The following is a 24,342-nucleotide window of genomic DNA, read 5'->3' on the forward strand; positions in this document are numbered from 1 at the left end:
TTATATGAAACCTGTGGCTGCGAGGTCCCTGTGTAAATTCATGTTTTCACATAAGTGTGTATTTTTTTTAATTGAGAGTTTAATGAAAGTTTATAAAGAACTTGGGTTTCCAATTGTTCATTGTTGCACATTTTCCTCCCTGCCCACCCCCCCCCCCACCATTGCTTTTTAATTTGGGAAAAAAGTTCTTTCATTGTTATAGAGCTCCCCCTCCCCCTTCCACTTTTACTATGCAGCTCTTATCCTGGACTCTTGTCATGCCGGTAATACCTAATCATATATTTCTTTTATACAGTTCTCTCCCTCGACTGTTTCAATGCCATGAGATTATTTATCCCTTCTTTTCTTAGTTTCCCAATAGCCCCCATGTCAGTCCTGTTTTATACAGTGGCATTATACCGTATTTATCTTTTTGTGACTGAGATATTTCACTCATCATAATGTCCTCCAGGGTCACCCATTTTGTATAATAATTCATAAGTTTTTTTGTTTTCAATGCATTATAGTATTCCAACTTCTCTATCCATTAATTTGCTGATGGGCCCTTGGATTATTTCCAACTCTTTGCTATTGCGAACAAAGCCGCAATAAACACGGGTGTGTATATATCTACTTGGGTGGCAGTTATGGTTTCTTTATGGTTTATTCCCAGTAGTTGCTGGGTCAAATGGTATTTCTGTTTCCAACTTTTTGAGAAAGCGCCATACAACCTTCCACAGTGGTTGCACCATTTTACGCTCTCACCAACAGTGAATAAGAGTTCCAGTTTCTCTGCAACCTTGCCAGCATTTGTTGCTTGCTTTTCTGTTAAATTTTGCTATTCTTACTGGGGTCAGATTATATCTCATGGTTGTTTTGATTTGCATCTCTCTTAGAGCTAGGGATTTTGAACATTTCTTCATGTGTTTTTGGCCTTCTGAATGTCTTCTTTGGTGAAGTGTCTGCTCATATCCTGTTATAGCCCATTTTTCGATTGGGTTGTTTACCTTTATGTTGTGGTGATAAGTGTATATTTCTATATAAAACTACATATGAATAAAATTAGAAAGAAAATCACCAACATGTGATCAGGAGAATGACTTCTGAGCTGTTTCTAAGTGATTTTCTTCTTTATACTTTTCAGCACTTTCTGTAAGAAGCACATGTAACTTTCAGAATTTAAAATCAGAAAAGAATAAGATTGTAGATAGAAAAAGTTTTACGGTATTGACTTGATAACATCTCTAGTGTGTGAACTTGGGCAGGAACTCAAGATTCCTTAAAGCAACTTGGCCTCTCTATTTACAGAACGGGAGGCCTGAACGCATGCCTGTAGTTAACGGCTTCATCCATTCTATGCAAGTGGTTACTTTTGAGAAAATAACATTAGCAAACCACGTGACCTTAACATAAAAACAAATGCAAAACCCTCAACACCATACCCTATCACAGTATTTCCGGAAAACCTGGGCTAAAAGGAGAAGCTCAATCTCCTTTCCTCTTCTAAGTGTTAGTAATAGCATGATGCAAAAATTGCTTGAAAGACATTATTTTGTTATTGCAATGATGATGAAATGGGTGAGGTGAACTGTTTACAGAAGACAGGGTTCAAGTGATGATTAGATACTATGCGAACTCCTGACTTCCTGGGGTGGGATTTTATTAGGTGTTTCATGATAAACTATTAGAAAATGCTATTGAGTATGTAACCAGAGCCTTAAAGTGTTTTGTTTCATTCTTTTTTGACCCAGTTATGCTACTCTTAGAAAATTATTCCGAGAAAATAATTAGAGGTATAATGGAGAGTTACACTTTAAAATCATCCTAAATGTAATTAGGGGTTGGCAATATAAATTGTGGTCCATCGTAGCAGGGAATAGCTTACAGAGATTCAAAAATCATACTGAAGGAAAGTAAATGAAGACAGTATTGCAAACTTAGAATATTAATTGAAAATCTACTTATGGTACAGAAACATGCAGTGTTCACCTACAGAGGAAATTTATACATGCATAAAAGATTTGCTAGAGAGGATAGTTCCTCTTTCCTGAGACAGCTGCTGAAGCCAGTTTGCTGTGTGTTTGTTAGATATTTGCGCATATACATATATACGTACCACTTCATAGTGCATAAGGAGATTGCACATACCTAACTATGCTGTCCTTCCTGTTCTTTTAATAGCCCAATGGTTTCCCACCAATTATGAATAATAGTTTATTTAACTCTTCTTATACTGATGGGGAGCTCTGGTGGTCTAATTGTAAGAAGTTGTGTGCAATCCCAAAGTCACACCATTTGAATCCACCAGCTGCTCAGCAGGAGAAGGATGGGAAATTTCCTCCTACATGATTAACTGCCTCTGAAAACCCACTGAAGGGTCAGCTATGATTCTGACTTGAAGGTACACAACAACAACAACAACAACAACAACATACTGATGGGCAAGTTGAAGCTGAATTGGGATTTACTTCTCTGTTTTACCACTGCACCCTGTCACTTTCCCTTGTATGTATATTTACATTCCTAATAGAAGGAGCCTTGGTGCTTTTGTTTGTAACATGTTGGACTGCAAGCTGAAAGGTTAGCAGTTCAAAGCTACCTGCCACCTGAGCTGAGTTATAAAAAAACTAGATAGAAATTCCATAAGAAGATAGATGAATCAGATAACACTTAACAACTTCTGTGTCTACACACTATGGAGGAAAGCTGGACACTGTCTTGCTATAAAATTTTACTGCCTCAGAAACCCAGTGCAGGGTCACTATGAGTCAGAATTAACTGGGGGGAAAATAATTAGCTGGACAGCAGTGACTTTAAAAAAACCCTAAAAGTGAAGGATCTATAGAGGCACAAAGCTTAAAGTTCACTTGCTGCCTAATGCCCCGCTCTGGAGGCTGGTGGTACAATGATTAAGAGCTTGGCTGCCCACTAAAAGGTTAGTAGTTCAAACCCACCAGTAACTCTGAGAGAGAAAGACCTGACAATTGGCTGTCACAATATACAGTAGGAAACCTAGAGGGTAGGATTACTTGGCCCTATAGAGTTACTGTGGGTTGGAATCAAAGAGATGACACACAACAACAAATAGAAGCTTCTTGAGAATAGGAACCTGATTTCCTCTCTCTGTGTGTGTGTGTGTGTCTTTACCCTACTCTATCTACGGTCTCCACAACAAAACATATGACATACAGCAGATATAATAGCATTTGATGAAGAAACAATTCAGCACATGATACTGATGATAATGTCTATGCTGAATATAAAATATTTTTACATACTTTTAGGTTGCAACTGCATTCTCCTAGCAATCATGGATTTCAACAGTCTTCTGCATAATATTGGGGAACAACTAGACAATGAAAAACTGGCTTCCCTCAAGTTCCTGAGTCTGGACTACATCCCACAGAGAAAGCAGGAACACATTAAGGACCCCTTGACATTCTTCACTGCACTTCAGGAAAAGAGACTTTTGGAGGAGAGTAACCCATCCTTCTTGAAGGAATTGCTTTTCCGCATTCAAAGCCTCGATCTGCTGCTCAGATACTTTAAGGTCACTAAGGAGATGATGGAGCGTGAGCTTCGAATGCCAGGCAAAGCCCAGATTTCACCCTACAGGTGAGCAGAACCTCCACAGTTTGGTGACCTGAAGGTGTGTGAGTTAAATGGATGTACCTTTGTGGGCAGGGTTTACTGAGGATTGTCTGTGTGGCATGACTTTGGAGGCTCTGGGAAAAAACATCCCATTGAAGTCAGGTGAACACATTTAGAGGTCCTAACTGACTTGAAAGAGCTCAGACGGCACAGTGCATAGGACGATGTGCTGTTAATCCAAAGGCAGCTTCTCTCTGGAGGTTCAAATTCACCAGCTGCTCCAAGGGGATAGATGTACAGTCTCTGTCTGTGTGATTTGAACGCTCAATGACCAGCTGGAAGGTCAGCTAGGAGTTGACCTGACAAGACGGTGATGAGTCTGAGGTTTTGAGTAAATAGCAACAGAAGTATCTAGGTGGTGTGAATAGTTTGTGAATGGTTAGTGGCTTGACCACTAACCTAAAGGTTGGCAGTTCAAACACAGCAGCAGTACTTTACAAGAAAGGCCTGACGATTTGCCTCTGAGACTTAATATTGTCGTGAGTAAGATTCAGCTCCATGGCAACTGGTTTCATTAATGCCCTGGTCCTTCTCAGAGATCTGAAGATCTAACATGTTCCTTATCTAGTCTGATCATGACTAGTCTGAAGCTTAGTTGTTTTGATTTTAAATGACAAAAAGAGATATCAAGGATAGTTTTAATCTAGTAGAATCATGAAATCTATTAGGAGAGCTCTGGTGGCCTAGTGGCAAGGAGCTGCAACTACAATCCCAGAGGCGAATGGTTCGAATCCACCAGATGCTCTGCCGGAGAAGGAGGGACAATCTCCTCCTGTACCAGTCAGATCTGATTTGACGGTACACGCAACAAAAAGAATGAAATCTATTAATAAATATCAGTTAATCCTAAAAGACAGCAGCCCCGGAGCTAGGAAAAGCTGAAGGGTCTTATTCAATATTACTACTGTCTTGGCATTTTGCAAATGTCACATCTTCTTCCATGTGAGGCAATCACTAGCACCAGACTATGTGGACTAAGACTTTCCACATAAGAAAAAGCCTGGCAAGATCTGTAACACATGAGATTGGAAATAAAAGGGCCAGCATAATCCCAACTCACAGCTTGTTTGTCAGTGTTGGATAGTAGCCAGCAGGTGCAGAATATGCTAACGCGGACACTTCCTACTTTTAAGTGATGTATTTTCCTTCCATATAGAAATAAGTCGTCATAAGTAGATATTTTGGTTTCTAAGTAGAATTGTTTCCTGTAAAATAAATATCTTATAAATAGTCCAAGTTTCTGAGAACAATGGCACATGAAAGCCAGCAACTTTCGGTAATGAGGAAAGTGAAAAAAGTAAATTGCTTTGTAATAAGATGTTTTTTAAGTCATAAGCTTTTCCATTTTTATTACAATATTTATTGTAAAATACCTTATACTAAAACATACCATGGACTGCCGAGAGAACAAATAAGTTTGTCCCAGAGAGGGTGAATCTAAGTTGCTTCTCAGAGGCAAAGATTTTGAATCTCTGTCTAATATACCTTGGGCATGTTGCCAGAAGGGGACAATCCTTGAGAAGCACATCATGCTTAGAAGGATGGAGAGTCAGCACAGGAGAGGAAGACCTGGGAGGAGATAGACTGACACGGTGACAGTGGCAAGGGGATCAGGTGAATCAGAGAAGGTGAGGTTGTCTTAGGATAGGGCAGAGTTCAGACCTATTGTTCCTAGGGTCACTATGCGTCATAGTCAACTTGATGGCAAATAACAACATAATAAAGGTAAAAGGGTCACAGTAGCTTTCAATTGTACTCAATCCTAGCCAAGCTGAGAGAGCTCTGATGGCCTAGTGGGTAGACAGTTATGCTGCCAACCCAGAGATGAGTGGTTTGAATCCATTACCTGATCCAAGGGAGAAAGACTGGCCGTCTCCACTTGTGCAGTTTATAGCCCCTGAAAATCCACTAATGGATTAGTTATGAATTGGTTCCGATTTGATGGCAATGAGTTGAGTTATATAAAATCTTCTAGATAGAGATTCCTTGAGAAGATCGACGAGATAATGCAGAACAACTTCTGTGTCTACACATTTTTTTAAAAAAGTTTTAATTTTCTAGTTTAATTTTTAAAGTTAGAATGTTTTGAACTTAAAGATCTTTTCCTTTCCACCTGCAATGTTGAAAAGTTTGCTGGCATATAAAATATACCTTTTTCATCCATTCTACGAGCATATTCCAAATCAAGTATATACCAAGACACAATGAGACCTGTCCCTGCAAGAGGTAAGCAGTTTGCACTTGATTACTGACCTAAAAGTTAGAGGTTTGAACTCACTCAGTAGTGCTTTGTAAGAATGGCTTGTCAACCTGCTCCCACAGAGTCTATACTCCAGAAAATCCTATGCATACTTGTGATCTTACATAGGTTTGACTGATGCTATTTCTACAAACGTATTTGCATATGCTATAAATATACTCACATAGTAGAGCCGACAGCAGGCAAAGTTAGGAAAACTTCTTAATCATACACAAATGCCCTGAGGGAATCAAGTGCTGGTCTAGGGCCTCAAGACCATAGTCTTTGGAGAAATGAAGGCCTTGAAGGCCAATTACCATACTACAAACACAGAATTTTGTGTCCCACTTTATTGAGAAGAAACTGGGGTCTTAAAAGTTTAAAAGTAGACATGTAAGGGGCAACTGTGGGTCTCTCCCTGTCTTGAACAAAGAAGAGTGAAGATGTATAGAAATAATTAATCCCAATTATCCTAATGGATAACGAATTGCACTACCAACCCAAAGGCAGGCAATTTGAATGTACCAGTTGCTTCTTGGGAGAGAGATGGGAAGTCTCTTCTTCTGCTATTTATAGCCTCTGAAGACCTTCTTGAGGGTCCGCTAAGAGTAGGTTCCTACTTGATGACATGTAACTGTGGCAACAACAGTTAATCCAAAGGATGAATAGACCACAAAACCCTCAATTTTTATGATGTAGAGAACAGAAAAATAGATGGTACTTGTCTGCCATTGCTGGTTGCTCTAAAAGGAATCATACTAGAGGGTCCTGAACAGAGTGTAAGGAAATTTTAATCAAAATTTAAAATCATAAAAATAGTCAGTCCTGCTTATTTGATAGAGACTGGCAGAGGCCTGAAATTATGACCCTTCACTTCCACAATTTCAGCCTGGAACGAAGCTTACCACTGTGGTTCAAAGTTAGCCAAACAATAGACAAGGCCTATAAGATGAACAAAACCAGATTTTTATCACTTACTGAACAATTAGTACGTGCCAAATACTGGTTTAAGGTCTTTGTCCGTGTAGTATTTCTTTTTCACTTAACTTTATTTGTTTAATCCTTACCACCTCCCTATAATGTAGCTATAGTATCATCTCCAACAGAATGTGAATGAACAACTCTACCAAGGAGGGACTTACTCTTTAGAACAATCAACCATACAAGATCAAAAGGGATAAAACTCAAAAGGCACAAAGGGATAGAGTGGACAGATGAATGGAAATAGAAATCACAAGGAGGGGTGCAGGAAAAGTGCTGTTACAATGTGGAGATTGTATTTATTATGATAAAACAAACAAATGAAAGGAAAACCAAATTGTTGTATAAAATGTCACTCAAATCACAGTATAAAGTATTTAAAGAAAGATTCATGGACCGCTTTTGCTCTGTAACACACGGGGCTCATCACGAACCAGAATCAACTCAGAGTAAAATATTTTTAACACTTATCCAGCAGGTTTTCAGAGGCAATTGCTCATTCTTTGCCCACACACAGCTAATAGGGCTCTCTGTGGTAGGAATCTGTGCTGTAATCCAAAAGAAATGTGGTTCAAATCCATCGTCTGCCCAGTGGGGGAAGGATGGGAAATTTTTTCCCGTGCTTTTAACTGCCTCTGAAAACCCTCTGGAGCGGGTCGATGGTCCACAACAGCACCAATTTCTGTGTGCCAACCATTGTTTTAAGCACTTTATTAATTTGATATTTATTTTTCATTTCATTTTATTTGTTTAATCCTGATCACCTCCCTAAAATGTAGATAATAGTGTCATCTCCAACAAAATGTGGGAATCATCACATTTCTAAGCATTCAAATCATACATAGTGTCATTAATAATTTTATTTTAAAGGAAAGACTTTGGAATAAAGTCTACTGTGAGCCGGTACAAATGGCATATTATTTAAGAAATAAGTCTAAACTGTCTTCTTTTCCTACCACAGGGTTATGCTTTTTCAGATTTTTGAAGACGTAAGCAAAGAGGAATTAAAGGCTTTTAAGTTTTTTTTGGACAAGGATATTCCAAAAAATAAACTGGATGATGACAACGTGGTAAGACTGATATCCTGCCAAGCCCTATTCCTGGGAATTAGTCAGGTAGTGGGGATTTCTATGCTTGAAGGGGAGGCTTTTTCAAGGACAAGCAACCTGGATTCTCACTTTTTAACCAGGGAAGAAGAAAGTCAGCAGACATAGGTGTTGTAAATATAGTTTCTTTGAAGGCTGTTAAGTTGCTACTTACATTAATTATGAGGAATAAGGAGAAAAGTTTGGTTTTCCCTTAAGGCACAGTCCAACATGGGGCCCTGATGAGCCAGAAGACAGGTATCAATGAATGTGAGAGATTTGTCATTACTTTTGCAGTTCCTGAAACAATCTGAAACTTGGAACTGAGGCAGGTTAAAGGAGGAAGGTCAGGACTAGGAATGGGTTGGGTGCCAGAGACAAAAGATTGAAGTGTGAGACAGTCTCAAGGTTGTCATCATGGCCCCAGACTGCTTGTTATATATCTCAGCCAGGCGCCTCAGGCTACCTCTCAGCTGTCACATAGAGGTGTCACCTCGCCTGGGGACTAGACTAAGTGACAGCTGGCATGGCTTCTCTTTTATTCTCTCTTTAGAGTCCATCTGGGGCAGAAAACATAGAACTGTCCTCCCTTTACATCCTGACTAATCAGTTGACTTTATAAAACCAGCACTCCCTTTCAGGAAGAAAGCCTTGGGTTTGGAGAAAATGGGAGAGAAAAAAAAAATGCTCTCTAAAAGCCAGTATCACTCAGTCCAGTCTTTTTCCACCTTTACTTTTCTCCTTTTTAGCTCTTGCTCGATCTTTTCATAGAGATGGAGAAGAAGCTTCTGCTGAGTGAAAGAAAACTGGACGTCCTGAAAACAATCTGTGAGCAAGTCAATAAGAGCTTGCTGGTGAAGATCAATGATTATGAAGACTTACTGAAAGGTAGAAATTACATGAAAGCAAAATGTGTTCTTAAATTTGACAAAATCTTCTATGTCAACATTGTTGCTAATAAAATATTGTGTGTGGGGGGGTGTCTTTTTACTTCAGAACAAGAAATGCCCCTTGACAGAAGTCCAGATGGATTTTCAAATGGTAATACTTAAAGATAAGTTTTATTTAAAGATAAGATTTATTTCATTTCTTCTCAGATATTCTCCTGCTTTGCTTCATAGACTTTCTACTCTGTCTCCATCTTAAAGGACCTACTCTCCTAACATCCGGATGAAACTTCAGTGGCTGCTTGTAGTCACCTGTGTCAAACTCCTCTGTAGGGACCTTGGAGGACAGGTCTGGAAATCTGGTCTTGAAAGGTCTCAGGTTAGAAAACCCTTTGAAGTAGTTCTACTCTGCACACATGGGATCACCACGAGTCAAAATGGTCTAAACAGTAACTAAGAACAACAATGAACTGAACTCTAGAAATCCTCAGAACCCGTTGGTTACATCCTTGATGTCTTCATTAAGACCAGCTTAATTTTTCCTTGTCGACAAAGATTCTTAGGCTGAATGTGAGTTGAGTTATTCTTTCTGCATCATCTGCATGCTTACTCTCCAATTATTCTTTTTATCCCAAAGAAGAAATTCAGTCTTTTGTCCTTTTTCCTACCTGCCTAAACCAGGCTAAATAAGAACAAAGGAATCACAAGAATCTCCACAAACATTTTAATTATTTAAAAAGCCATTCTAACTATAAAATGATGCAGATTGGCAGGTTCCCTTCCACTCCTCCCACATATCTTTGCTATTCCTGTCTACCTATGTATCTATTGATATTATTTGTTGGAACTGTCTTTGATAAGTCTAAATTGATTCAATTTTAAAAACATTTCTCAATATCTCCTTAACTTCCTCTCTGTGTAAGTGATCTATAAATACATCATTTACTCTTCCTTTTTGTTTTGATATTGTTATCATTTACAGGTTAATGTCTCTGGTTCGTGGTTTTTAGTCTTTTAACTTTGTTTGATTTTTGGTAAATCTTTAACTGGTTTGGTATCTTGCTGTCCTCAACTTGTCTAATGCCCTCAAGTTGTCTAATGTTGTTGGCTGTCTGTCTGCAGGACTCCCTTTAAATTTCCAGAGAACTCCCTTTCATATTTTTTACAAGGTTGATCTGCTTTTGACAAATTCCCTTATTTTCTATTTATCTGGAAATGTACTTATTTTTCACCATGACATTTGAGAGATAGTTTTTCTGGGTTGCAATTTTTAGTTGGCAGTTTTTTCTTTCTGATTTAATATATTTCAACCCATTATCTTCTTACCTTCATGGCTTCTGCCAGGTAATCAGAACTGAATCATACTATCTCCTGTTTGTAGGTGACTTTTCATTTTTAAGCTGCTCTCAGGATTCTCTCTTTCTTTGTCTTTGGTTTTGATGAGTTTGATTATGATGTCTTGGTGACTATCCTTTATAGAGTTTGTTCATCTCTTATAATATTGTTGTTGTTGTTGTTGTTGTGTACCATCAAATCAGAACTGACCCATAACTGACCTCCAGAAGGTCATTAATCCACACGGGAGGAACTTGCCTATCCTTCCTCACCTTGTGATATGAGGGAGTCTTTTTGCCAGTTAATTTTCAATAATTCTGATTTTTATTTTCTTTTTGGCCATTTTGGAAAGGTGTTTTGGTGACCTAGTGGTAAGAAGCTGAGCTGCAATCCCCAAAGCATGCACTTCAAATCCACCAGCTGTTCCACCAGAGAAGGATGGACAGTGTCCCTTTAGGCAATTTACTGCCTCTGAAAACCTGCTAAAGGGTCAGCTCTGAGTCAATTCTAACTCAGCAGGAACAACATTTTAGGATCCCAATTGTGTGTAAATTTCCCCTCTTGATAGTCCCCACATAATTTTTAGACTTTGCTCATTTTTTTCTTCTGATTCTCCCTACCCCCAACACATTGTCTTCTAGGGAATCCCCCACCCCCACCCCACCCCCTGTTTCACTATCTTCCAATGCTTATATGTCCTCCTTAATGTATATTTCTGAAATCTGATTTTCAATAATTTTGTTTTCTGGTTGCAGTTTTTGGATGGCTTTTTCTAATTGTCCATTTATCTTGACTTTTTTTTACCCCCCTCTATTGTTTTCCTGAATTTCTCTATCATTTTGTGTCTTCCTTAATTTTGTCCAGGCTTCTTTTGTTTTTGTTTGTGTTTTTCTTATCATTTGGGGAATCCTATATAGTAGTCTTTTAATTTCCATGTCAGGTAGTTCCATTACCTGTTCTTCTGGAAGGCTTTCTGAAACTTTATTGATAGGGTCGTCCTGTCCTGCTTTTTAATGTGATTATATAGCATGAGTGATCTCTGAGGCATTGAAATGTTATTTATTTGTTACATGTTTGTCTGATACATCCTTATTTTAGTTTTGTTTTGCTTTCTTCTATGTCCAACTGGCAGATCTTGTGTGCTACTCTGGCCTTTATTCTGGCTAGCCTAGAGCTCTCCTGTCTTTGTAGGGCAGGACAACAGCTGGGTATGTGAATGCAGATATATGCTGATCTTGCGAGGTAACTGAGGATGGTGCTAGCATTGTTGGTGAGGTGATATGACTCTCCAGCCAGCCTTCTGTGGGCGTGGGTGCAGAGTGTTCTTGCTGGCTGCTGGGTTGAGTGTTGTACATCTTCTGCCAGTTGCTGGTTGGTTGGAGCAAGGGTGCCAGGGTTGTCAGTCACTGGATAGATGGTATAAAAACTCTCACCAATGGTCGAGGGTGGGCTAGGGAGCTGGTTGGAGTGGGTGGAGGTCATTGGTTGTAAGACGTGAAGTACAAGGAGGGGAAATGCCACCAGTCTACAGGTAGTCACCAAAGGAACATGCCTCTGGTTACTAGATGTGGTAATTGGACCTCCAACAGAGGTGGCTGGAGGGAGCAGGAAGGACTACTGGTCTGTGGGGCTCTGGAGTGGGTGCGTGGGCATGGGTGGGAACCTCTGGTTCATGAGTTCCTGCAGCCAGTGGCTAGAATTAGAAATGGGCATCACCATTCTGTGTGTCCTCCACACTAGTGGCTGGGCAGAGAAGCTGGTACCATTGCTCTGTGGGACCTTGGCCTTTAGTTCAGGGAGCTGAATTATAATGAGCGCCAACAGACCATGGTGGCCTGCAGGGGAATGGATGAAGCATTGCAGATTCTTGGGCCTCAGGTATGGAAGGACTGGAGAAGCATAGTAAATGGGATGAATGCACTTAACTTTTGCAGGACATGGAGTACTGCAACCTGGCTTTCAAGAAGAGATTCAGATTCATTCCTGCTTGGCTACACCAGGTGATGATGGGGCTTTGGGCGGGAGTACCCCTTGCTTTGTCTTATTACGGGTAGCAATGCATAGATTCAGCTGGCAAGGTATTAATGATCTTTAATTATCTGTGTCTATTGTTTTTATAAAGTCTCTCCATCTACTTGGCCCTTAGTCCAGTTCTTGAGCTTTGTTTCTGATTTCCTCTATAACTGAGCCTCTTGTTTTTTCGAGTCTTTGTTCCTCAAGGGACATTATGAGGCCTCAGACTATGCTGCCATCTTGGACTGCCTCCTTCACAACATTATTTCAAATTTAGAGGACTATTTTTAAACTCAGCAGTCCCATCACCCAATAAGTATTAATACCTTAATCTTATTTTCACTATGGCTTTGTGTGCCTCTCTTCTCCATCTCTCTGTGTGCACAGAAAATATTGGATGGCTTTCTGTTCATTATTATTGATGCTATTAGGTTCTACCAAGTTCCGCTTCAACTTATCACAACTCTGTGTGACAGAAAGCTACTCTATAAGGTTTCCTAGACTGGAATATTTACAGAATCAGAGAGCCAGGTACTTTATCCCACAAGGCTACTGGTGAGTTTAAACCACCAACTTTTCAATTAATTGCTGAGCACTTAACTATTGTGCCCAGGGCTCCTAGTAAAAGGATGGGATAAGCAATGTTAACACATCCCGCCTTCCTCCTATTCTCCACACTTGCCCAGATAGAAGGCTTTAAGAGGTTCAGGTTCTTTTCAAATTCATCTGACCTAGGCCTCTTTAGAGAGCTCTGATGATATAGTATGCCAAGAGTCGCACTTCTAACTCAAAGGTTGTGCCTCTCTGGTGGTTCAAATCTACCAGCAGCTCCATGGAAGAAAGATGGACAATCTCCTGTGGGATTTGCAGTTTTGAAAACTCAAGAAAAAGTCAGTTGTGGGTCAGTTCTGACTCAACAGCATGAGTTTGGAGTTTGAGTGTGTTCTGGTAAACACCACACAATTCAGCCTCACATTGTGAAGAAATATAAACTGATGGCACTTCTTGGCTGTATTCTCCCCTTGGGGAAGACAGCTTGTGTTTCTAGGAGCATATTAATTTCCCAGCCTTCGGCATCCCTGTGGACTGAAAGATAATATTCAAGGTCTTTTAATTTTAATTTGAGTCTTTGAATATTTTTTTAAATAGACCTTATGTTGGCCTAAACAAGCCCTGCTGGCTCAGTCTTTAAGCCCTTGGCTACCAGCTGAAAAGTTGGTGGTTCAAACTCACCACTCACTCGGGCAGTCTACTTCCATGAAGATTACAATCTTGTAAACCCTTTAGGGAGAGTTCTGTTCTGTAATTGAGAACACTATGAGATGGAATTGACTTGATGGTGATGGGATGCTGTCCTGGGTGCTATGTGCTTCTTGAACAAAGTACTTTCTTTGCAATGTCTCATCCCAGATGTATCCCCTCACTTATTGTAGGGCAAGAATTATTGGAAAAGCTGACAATGGCTGACTATCCAAGAGAACTGGAAAGTAAGTCACAGGTATGAGGAAGCCTCCATTTTCTTCCCCCGCCTCCTTGCTTTGCAGATGCTAATTATTGTATTAATTTGTTAGCTTTTTAGCTGCCAGATAAATCAACAAGGGGCATAAACTTAATATAAATTTTGTGAAATGCAGAAAAAAATCACAAAAGACAGTTTTGAAATGTGGCTTTTTAATTTGTAGTAAGATTTATTGAGCTGTATCTTAGTACAGATGCCGGGGCTTGCCCATTGTGCTTTTCTTCTTATTATTTTTTAATTTTTAAAAAATTTATTATTTTGTGTGTGTGTACTGTTAAATTGGATCTGACTGGTACAGGAGGAGATTGTCCCTCCTTCTCCAGCAGAGCATCTGGTGGATTCAAAACATATACCTCTGTGGTTGCAGTGCAGCTTCTTGCCACTAGGCCACCAGAGCTCCATTTCTTCTTTTTTATATATATTGTTGTGTACTGTTGAATCGGATCTGACTGGCACAGGTGGAGATTGCCTCTCCTTCTCCAGTGGAGCATCTGGTGGATTCCAGCTGCCCGCCTTTGGGATTGCAGTACAGCATCTGGCCATTAGGGCACCAGAGCTCCCTTTATGGTGTTCTTCTTGATATATAAAGCCCGAGCATTCTGCCAAATCTTCATTAGCAGTGAAACCAGAAAGTTGACAGCCAGGTGGATGTTGTAAACAAGTTCATCATCTGTCATCTTCGTATGGCCAACAGCCACTGCCAGGCATAAGATCTTTTTCCATCTGTAATTTGATGGTGGACTTCACCTCATCTGCTTTGGCCACCGTGTTTTCACTGTGGGTCAGTCAGCAGAGAAGGAAACTTGCCACCCTTATTCAGGCCTGGACCTTCTTGGGGTCTGCACTTCTTGGCCATCTTTCTGACCAGCTTCTTGTTCTTGTTGAATTTTTTCAGCATTTTGATGTCCATGTGGGAAATATCCACAGTCTTGGCTTTATTGCCACCAAGAACACACACTGAGAACTTGATGGTTCCTGAGAATTGTTTGTCCTTCTGAGGGTCATAGTTCTTCAAACGGATCTGCAGCTCCACAGTTTCCAAAAACTTTCTGTGTTTGTGCTGGTTCCAGTGCAGGACTTCTGGCACCGCCTCGTAAAGTGTGTAACGATAGACTTTGTTGCTCATGACTCTCAGAGCCACAGTAACCGGAAAAGAGAAAAATGTGGCTTTTTAATATTTAAAATACGATCCTTCAATTTCCTAGGAATTTAAATTTAATTTTAAAACAAAAGGCAAAGTATTGGAGGGTAAAGTATGTTGTCATTTTTGTGTACCATCAAGTTGTAACCCACCCACAGCTGACCCTTCAGCAGGTTTTCAGAGGCAGTTAATTGCAGGAGAGGAGATTGTCCCTCCTTCTCCCATGGAGCATCTGATGGATTTGAACCACATGCCTTTAGGATTGCAGAGCAGCTTCTCACAACTAGGCCACCAGAGCTCCCTGCAAAGTGTGTTGGAACATGCTTAGTCTTTGCCATTCTTTCCAGGAGCCTTGCTACCGTGGATGGAGGCAGGGAGCTGTGGGAAAGTCTATTCCGCAGGATTGGAAAATGCAAAGCCTTGTCTTTAATGAACATTTACAGAGAATTTGGATTTCCATTCATTCATTGCTGCACTTCTCTACCCGCCCAGCCCTCTCCCCCCGCCCCCCAGTTCTCTCCTCTCTTTCAAAAGTAAAAGAAAGACTCCCTCCCTGGTACACAATCCCCCCACACCCCTCCCACCGCCCCAAGTACATTCCATGATGCAACCTTAATTGTGGACTCTTGTGATAACCATAATACCCTATCATACATCAAAGCCTTATCTTTTAAGCCTGATGTTTAAAATTTCTGTTTCACTTATGATTAATATGTTGTTGTTAGCAACCCTATAAACAAAAGATCCAGACACTTGTATAACTTTCATTGTTTCTCCAAGTTCATAGAGTTTCCAGAGGCAAGCTGTTTTGGAAGTGGATGCCACTCCTGCTTCCAAGCTTGTTTTAATCCGGGAGCTCCTCCAAACACTGTCCGCCATGAGTACCCACTATCACATTTGATACATCAGTGCTACAGTGTTCAGCTTCACAACAACCACGAGTTACCTCTGTACAGCAAATGGACAGGCCGGTGCAATACTGCTAAGAAGAATGTTTGTTCAAAAACAATGAATATAATTAATTAATATAATATGATTAATATAAGCAACAAAAATTCATGATCTTGCAGTTTCTGTATCCTCATCTTGACTGAATTAGCTAATAATTTCTTGTCTGGACATAATAACTTCTACTTATACAGAAGTAATTAATTCAATATATTCTAGTTACCCCATCCATTCCTCCTCAAATGCTACTTGCCATCAGGCTCCCGACCAGGCCTCTCTCAGTCTAAAACCTGAGGATTAACTGTAATAATGTGGCACTTGTAAGTAGCACTGTCAAGTCATATTGCCCCACTGAATGTCCAAAGAAGACTGAGCCAAGGACAGATTGCATTGTCTTGTGTACTCCCAAGTCAGTTCTGACTCGTAGCAACCCTTATAGAACAAAGTAGAACTGCCCTACAGGGTTCCTAGGGAACCATGCAGTCTTTCTCCTACAGAGACACTGAATGACTTTGAACCACCAGCCTTTCTATTGGCATTCCTTAGCTCTTGCACAGTTGGGGATATTATTATTATCACAAAAGTCCACAATTAAGGTTGCATAGTGGAATGTACTTGGGGCAGCGGGAGGGGTGCAGGGGGGGGGATTGTGTCCCAGGGAGGGAGTGTTTCTTTTACTTTTGAAAGAGAGGAGCGAACTGGGGCGGGGGGAGGGCTGGGGAGGAGAGAAGTACAGCAATGAATGAATGGAAATCCAAAATCTCTGTAAATGCTCCTTAAAATTATTAAAAAAAAAGATTGGTGACTTATCCAAAGTTTTATGGTTATTAAGTAATAGAGCCAGGAATTCTGTCAACTTGCCTAGTACCCTTTCTTTACTTCAAGACTTCCAACTAAATGCCTAATGATGCTAACACTGAAATGGTCCAGGAAATGAACAGGACACAGGGACACGATTGAGAGTTTGTGTCAAGTGCTTCAGTCTGGCCACTGGAACTTGTATTAAAGCTGTAGCCTTCTTGACAAGTGCACCTCCCTCCAGGAACAGGGGAAACTAGTTCCTTGAGGGAATAACCCTGAGTTGGCAAGGCAGTTTGGAGTACGGGTCAGAGCAACATCTCACTATGAGTTGTTTGTACAAATCTCTGGTGTTTGACCCAAATGTCAGCTCTTGGGTTGAATTTTTGTTTTCCAGATATCGGACAAAGTTTACCGAATGCAAAGCAAACCTCGGGGATACTGTTTGATTTTGAATAATTATGATTTTACAGAAGCACGCCAGAATGTGCCCGAACTTGAAAAAATTAAGGATAGAAAAGGAACAAACTTGGATGCAGGTAAAGCTGACCCAAACTGGAGAAGTGAAATATTTCTTATACCTATGTTTTTATCCAATGTAAGATTTGTACCAATAGAGTTATATGGTTTTAAAAAATTTCAAGAAAAGGACACATTTCCCTGTAGATATGAAGAACAATCTTATCTATTTGTTGATTTTGAAAAATTAATTTTTAAAGCAAAGTATATAAAAAGATCCTCTATGAGGTGGATTGATTCAGTGACTGGGGTAATCGGGATGGGTGTGTCAGAGACAGTGCGATTGGCACAAGGATAGAGCAGGGTTTAGGGATGTTGTGCATAGGGTCGCTATGAGTCGCAAACGACTCGGTGGCACATAACAACAACAACATATAAAAATATTAAATCTTACTGAAAGGTTTATGATTGAAATTAGCAAAAAGATTTATTTCTAATTCAACCAAACCTACTCCTCACTTAAGTTCCAAAGGTAGATCATTATGCAAAAATTGGCATGTAAAAATAGGAGAAGGCTACATCACATTACAAACTGGAAGATAGTGACATCATTGCTTAATTGACAAGTTATTACCAAATTACATTGTTACATAACTGCTAAACCACTGAGGAGCATAGCCCAACCAAATTAACACATAACCTTAACTATCACAGTCAACATTACTCTCAGTTCACACCTTGATATTAGGTGCCAGACATATCTGGTTAATCTGTAAAAGAATTTTTCTACTATTGTTGTAAATGCAGAATGTCAAAGAAAGAGATAGTTGATAAATAAGAAGTAGATGCAAGTATTTAATGCTTCTATTAAATTTGTTGGACATTAAATGAAAAAAATTTTTCTGGTTTCAAGATCATATGTAAAATGTGTTTATAAAAGTTACACTTTCAGGGGCGGTGGGAAGCAACCAAATAAACCCTTAAACTCATTGCCCGAAACTGACCCTCCAGCTGGGGTGTGAGGCTGGGAATCCTGTGGGAAGAAATGGTCCTTCTTTCTTACATGGAGTCACTGGTTGAACTGCCAGACATGCACTGGGAGAAAGATGTGCAATCCTTTCCCATAAAAATTCCTAGCCTTGGAAACACAATGAGGCCATTCTACTATGTCCTTTATGATACCTATGAGTCGAAATTGGATTCTTGGGCTAGCAGTTCAATTTCCCAAGCCCTTTAGGCTAGGTGTAACAGGTATTATGGATCCTTCACAGAAAGAATATTTTCAAATGTCAAACCAACTAAAAATTCTTTCTGCAAAGCCTGTTTAAGCTCAGATTGACAATTTAGGAGTTCAATTTTAACAAATTGTAGCATAGGAATATAAAAATAGCTATAACTAAATAGAAATAATCTGATTTTAGGAATTGTTCATTTGATATTAATGAAAGTCAGAACATTTGGTAACAACATTTTTCACATTAGAAAATTAATATAAACTAATAATAATCATCTCTGAGATCACCTTTGTTAATAATTTACTTGTTATTTAAGCAAGCAGAGTGTAAGATTTTACAAAGCCTATGAAATTATGTCATTTATCATCATACATCTTGGTATTGAAGGACATGGACATTTATTTGTCTAATACTAAGTATCTCTTTAAATAATATTCCAGTACAGTTCTAGCAGTTGTTTCTTTCTATTTGGTCCAGGACTGATTTGGTCTGGTGGGGGTACACCTGTCCCTGTTCTTATATTTTATGATGAACAACTAGGAGAGCTAACTACTTGAGTCACATCCAAACATTTAGTGTAAATTAACTATACACACCCTCAACACGACGGGTTGACCCAGTGATTGTAACAATAGGCTTGAGTATATCAGAGATAATGAGAATGGCATGAGTCAGTGCAGGATCCTGACCTGGTGTCCAGAGGGTTACTGTGAGTCAGAGTCATCGCAAAAGCACATAACCATCACAATGAAGATATACTCTTTATGAAATTATATTTTCTGATTATAGAAGTAATATGTTTTAAAAATAAGTTTGATGCACATCCATGTTTATCGCGGCTTTGTTCACAAGAGCATGGAGTTGGAAAGAACCTAATGCCCATCAACAATGAATGGATAGAAAATCTGTGGTATATTCACACAATGGAATACTACGCTGCATTGAAAAACAAGGAATTCATGCAATATTATTCAAAATGGGTGACCCTGGAGGACATTATGCTGAGTGAAGTATCTCAGTCACAAAAGGACAAATACTGCATGCTGCCACTGTTGTAGAACAGGACTGACATCAGGGCTGGGAGGAGACTGAGAAAGATGGGTTCAGTAATGTACACTGCATTGAAACAGATGAGGGAGAAAACTGTTTAAAAGTGTTATGTGATTAGGTATTTTTATCATTACAGGAGTCCAGAGTGAAGGCTGTATAACAGAGTGGACCTGGAGGGAGGGATTGTATAACAATGAAAGAATTTTTCTTTTATGTTTCCAAGAGGGGAGTGTACTGGGAGGGAGGGGTGGGTGGGGAGAAAAGTGCAACAATGAATGAATGGAAATCCAAAAAGTCTCTGTAAATTTTCATTGAAATTAATAATAAAAAAATTATAAAAAAAAGTTTGATAGTAAGTCTGAATAATAGTCTCTATCCATTTTGTAGACAAATTCAAGTCAACAATTGTCTCCCCTTCATTTGCCTTATGATTTGGTAATGTTCTCAGTTGGTAGCAATAAATATCAAGGCTGGTCTTAAAAAAAAGTCCTGGTGGTTCAGTGGTTAAAACATTGGACTGCTAACCAAAAGGTGGGCAGTTTGAATCCACCAACTCCTCTGTGGGAGAAAGCTATGGCAGCCTGTTTCCATAATGATTTACAGCCTTGGAAACACCAATCTATTCTGTGACCAATCTATTCAGTCCTGTGGGATTTCTGTGAGTTGTAATTGAATTCCTTTTTTTTTTCAAATTGTAATTTTTTAAAAATTAATTTAAATGAAAGTTTACAGAGACTTAGAGTTTCCAGTCATTCATTGTTGCCTTTTTCTCCCTGCCACCCCTCCCCCCAATTCACTCTTCTCCTTGAAAAGAAAAAGAAAACCTTTTTCATTGTTATGCAATCCCTCCCACCAAGTCCACTCCACTATGAAGCCTTCACTCTGGAATTCTGTAATGACAAGAATACCCACTCATATATCCCTTTTAAACAGTTCTTTCCCTCATCTGTTTCAATGTAATATATATCCCTCCTTTTCTGTCTTCCTTCAATCCTGATGTCAGTCCTGTTTTACAACAGTGGCCCTATGCAATATTTGCCCTTTTTTGACTGAGATATTTCACTCAGCATAATGTCCTCCAGGGTCATCTATTTTGCATAATATTTCATGAGCTCCTTGTTTTTCAATGTTGCATAGTATTTGACTGTGTGAATATACCAGAGCTTCTCTATCCAGTCATTTGTTGATGGGCAGTTGGGTTGTTTCCAGTTCTTTGCTATTGCAAACAAAACCTCAGTAAACATGGGTGTTCATATATCTGCTTGTGTGGCAGTTATGGTTTCTTTAGGGTAAATTCCCAGTAGTGGAATTGCTGAGTCAAATGGTATTTCTATTTACAACTTTTGAGAAAGCATCATACAGTCTTCCATAGTGATTGCATCATTTTACACTACCACCAACAGTGAGTTTTCAGAAACGTTGCATTTTCATTCATTCATTCATTCTTGCACATTTTCTTCCCTCCCTTCCCCAGTTCACTTTAAAATATATAATATTCATTCATTGTTGCATGATTTTCTCTCTCCCCATCCACAACCCTCCCCCATTCCACTTTGCTATGCACTTCTTATTCTGGACTGTTGTCATAAAAATAATGCCTAATCATATATTCCTTTTAAACAGTTCTTTCCCTCATCAGTTCCAATGCAGTGTTGATTATTTATTGCCCCTTTCCTTAATTTTCCCCCAGCCCCCATGTCAATCCTGTTTTAGAACAGTGGAGTTATGCAGTATTGGAGCTGAACTCTTATTTGATCACTGTTAGACTGGTAGGAGCTCTCATAGCACAATCCATCGGGAGTTTAGCTGCTAATCCAAAGGCTGTACCTCTCTAGCAGTTTGTATCCATCAGCCACTCCTTGAAGACAGACAATCTCCTCCACATGATTTACAGCCTCTGAAACTTAATGGGGAGTCAGTGGTGAGTCCTTTCTAATGGAACAACCATGAGATGATGCTGTTTGTTTTGCTTTTTGAGAAATGCTCTGGGTTGTGATTGGTTTACAGTGCTAAAATGTAAGAGTTTCTCTTCTTTCACTTTTCAGACATTTTGGAAAAGACCTTTAGTAATCTTCATTTTGAAGTTGTACATTATAACGACTGCACAGCAGAAAGAATCTTTACAATTTTGGAATCCTACCAAAAAAAGGACCACAATGAAAGAGACTGCTTCATCTGTTGCATCCTCTCACATGGAGACAGGGGCATCGTCTATGGCACCGATGGTCAGAAGGCCTCCATCTCTAAACTGACCTCTTATTTCACTGGTTCAGAGTGCCCTTCCCTTGCAGGCAAGCCCAAACTCTTTTTTATTCAGGCTTGCCAGGGGGATAACTACCAGAAAGGTATAGCTATTGAGACTGACTCAAAACAGCAGGACATCAGTTTAGAAACAACCTTCTCATCTTCGAAGAGCTACATTCCAGCTGAAGCCGACTTCCTGCTGGGCATGGCCACTGTGAACAACTACGTTTCCTACCGAAGTACCTCAGAGGGGACCTGGTATATCCAGTCACTTTGCAAGAGATTGGCAGAAAGATGTCCTCGGTAATATTTGTCTGTCCAGATTTACCTATTAGTGTTACACTAGTTATCTCCCCATGACCACGACTATCTATGTATAGAGTCCTTTCCAAATGCTTTATGGCTAATAGTAACAGATCAGATCTGTGTCCCAAGGGAGTATTTCCATTAATCTCTAAATATCAATCAGTAGATCATCTGGCTAGATGGATATACCTTCCAGCTCATCTGCAAACTGAGAGGTGGCAAGAGATGAGAAAGACATCTTTAGTTCATATTTCATAGATGGAAGATTTTTACCAAGGGATGGATTATTCTATACCTCAAAGACAATCAGGCTATCACAGAGCTGGACAGAATGGTAAAGTTTGTAGTCCATCTCTCTTTTAGGTAGGATCGTCACTGAGTCAGCCCATTTAATTTTAAGAGTTTTCCAAGGAGGTAATAACCTTTCCAAGGTTAAACATTCTTGAACTCTGAAAAATTCCATAGTAACTAACTAACCTCAAGTCTTCTTGGTGCATCATAGGAGATAATGTTCTCACCAGAAATAAGAGTAGTAAGCCTTTATCTTCCCACTGAGTCAAACTGTTTTGACACTGTGAAATATGTAACAATATCATTTTCTCATTTTGTACTTTATATGTTTCTATTAAATAACAGTTTCTTATGTCACAGATTACCCTAGTACACACAAACATCTAACAGATGAATACCAAAGAATCCTTTTCAAGTTCCTTCTAGTTTTATATCTCATTATGTTTTGAGTATATGTAAAGTGAAAATTTCCTATAGCAGGACAACCCTTTATCAACATGATGTTTCCTATAGTAACTGAGACCATGAATCCTGCAAATTTCTAGGGGTTAGCTGCCAAGTATGAATGTAAAAATTAAAACGAAAAGTTGAGAGAGCTGCTGAGGCTTTGCTATTGTTGTTAGGTGCTATCAAATCTAGTACAACTCACAGCTATACTTTGAACAACAAATCTGAGCTGTGTCCTAGCGTCCTAGCCTGTACCATCCTCACCATCTCCGATTTGCTGCATCAGTCCAGCTTATTGGGAATCTTCCTCTCTTTCACTTTACCCTCTGCCGTCCCAAGCATGATATCCCTTTCCAAGCAACATGTTCAAGGTATGAGAGATGGATCTTTACCATCCTTTCCTCAAAGGAGCACTCTGGCTACACCTTTGCCAGGAGATTTCTGTTTGTTCTTTGTCAATCCATGGGATATTCAGTACTCTTGTCCAGCACCACAATTCAAAGACATCAATTCTTCTCCTATCATCCTTCTTCATTGCCCATCCCTCAGATACATGGCAAGAGATTGACAAGACCATGGCCTGAATCAGGCACACGTTAGTCTTCAAACTGACACCTTTTCTCTTCAGTATTTTGGCGAGGTCCCTGACAGGGAAATCCAATTTTATTGTCCAGCTCCACAAGAGAAAAGGCTTAGTGATCGTCTTCCATAAAGATGGTGCCCTAGGGATACACTATGTGGTTTCTACTCTGTCATACAGGGCGGCTAAAGTTGGAATTGATTCTGTTGCTCACAACAACAAAATTTGACAGGATCATAGATAAATCACAGAAGCAATGTCCTCTGAGCTAAAGTCTTGGGAGCATTAAGGAGATCATAGAACCAAGTGACATAGTTCATGGAACACAGCTATATAAAGGTCAGGAAGGAGAGAAATCCAATCTAATGTTGACATTGTGGTTTCTGATAGTTACTAGGATAAGTTATTATGTTTTAGGGAGCTCTAGGGTCCTGCTTCACATAACTAACCCAAAGGCCTCACTTCTCTGATGGTTGTAATCCGCCAGTGCTTTTGTGGGGGAAGGATGGGCAATCTTCTCCTGTGCAACTTACAGACTTAGAAACCCAAGTTACGAATCAGCTCTGAGTTGATTTTGAGTGACTGATTAAACTCACAATGACTTCTTTATCTGGGCAATATTGACCTCCCCCCAAAAAACCCCAACACCAAAAACAAACCAACAAATAACAACAAATTAACCCAAGCTAGTTGCTATTGAGTCAATTCTAGCTCGTGGAGTCCTAGTTGTTCCCGAGAAGAACAGGGCTGCATAGTGTTTTCTTGTCTGTTGTCTTTATAGAAACAGATCACTAGGTCTTTCTTCTATGGTGATGATACACGGTTTGAACTATCAACCTTATAGGTCTCAGCTGTGCACACACTCTTTGTGTCACTCAGAGACCATAGTCTTAACTTAGCCAGATATCATTTCAAATCCCTATGTTTGGAGGGGAAGAACCATTAGTGAGTAGAGTAGATAAAACAGCTCAGTGGTGTTTTCTCTCACCCTGTTTCATGATGTTGTTGTCTTTTTCAGAGGCGATGATATTCTCACCATCCTGACAGAAGTGAACTATGAAGTGAGCAGTAAGGATGACAAGAAAAACATGGGGAAACAGATGCCACAACCCACTTTCACACTGAGAAAAAAGCTGTTCTTTCCTCTTAGTTGA

At 39.6% G+C, this 24,342-nt stretch overlaps 1 protein-coding gene and 1 pseudogene across 2 annotated transcripts; one reads left to right on the top strand and one right to left on the bottom strand.

Annotated features, from left to right (window-relative positions):
* Window positions 1–3,289: 3,289 nt before the first annotated feature.
* Window positions 3,290–24,342, top strand: CASP8 (caspase 8, apoptosis-related cysteine peptidase). Of its 2 annotated transcripts, XM_006889082.1 has the most exons (8): window positions 3,290–3,594; window positions 7,812–7,917; window positions 8,685–8,823; window positions 8,932–8,976; window positions 13,604–13,668; window positions 16,974–17,115; window positions 21,366–21,867; window positions 24,207–24,342. In XM_006889082.1, the coding sequence occupies exons 1-8, from the start codon at window positions 3,290–3,292 to the stop codon at window positions 24,340–24,342; spliced, it is 1,440 nt and encodes a 479-aa protein (XP_006889144.1). The 2 variants fall into 2 exon arrangements, with proteins under 2 accessions (XP_006889144.1, XP_006889145.1); XM_006889083.1 differs by lacking the exon at window positions 8,932–8,976.
* LOC102847067 lies at window positions 14,232–14,815 on the bottom strand (annotated as a pseudogene).

Source organism: Elephantulus edwardii, unplaced genomic scaffold (genome assembly GCF_000299155.1).
Source record: "Elephantulus edwardii isolate Elephantulus edwardi_28Jun2011 unplaced genomic scaffold, EleEdw1.0 scaffold00075, whole genome shotgun sequence".
NCBI classification, from domain to species: domain Eukaryota; kingdom Metazoa; phylum Chordata; class Mammalia; order Macroscelidea; family Macroscelididae; genus Elephantulus; species Elephantulus edwardii.

Coding starts and splice junctions, on each gene's coding strand:
- CASP8 (XM_006889082.1), top strand. CDS start 3,290: ATGGATTTCAACAGTCTTCTGCATAATATTGGGGAACAACTAGACAAT. Junction 3,595..7,811: donor GCCCAGATTTCACCCTACAG/GTGAGCAGAACC, acceptor TTCCTACCACAG/GGTTATGCTTTTTCAGATTT. Junction 8,824..8,931: donor TTATGAAGACTTACTGAAAG/GTAGAAATTACA, acceptor TTTTTACTTCAG/AACAAGAAATGCCCCTTGAC.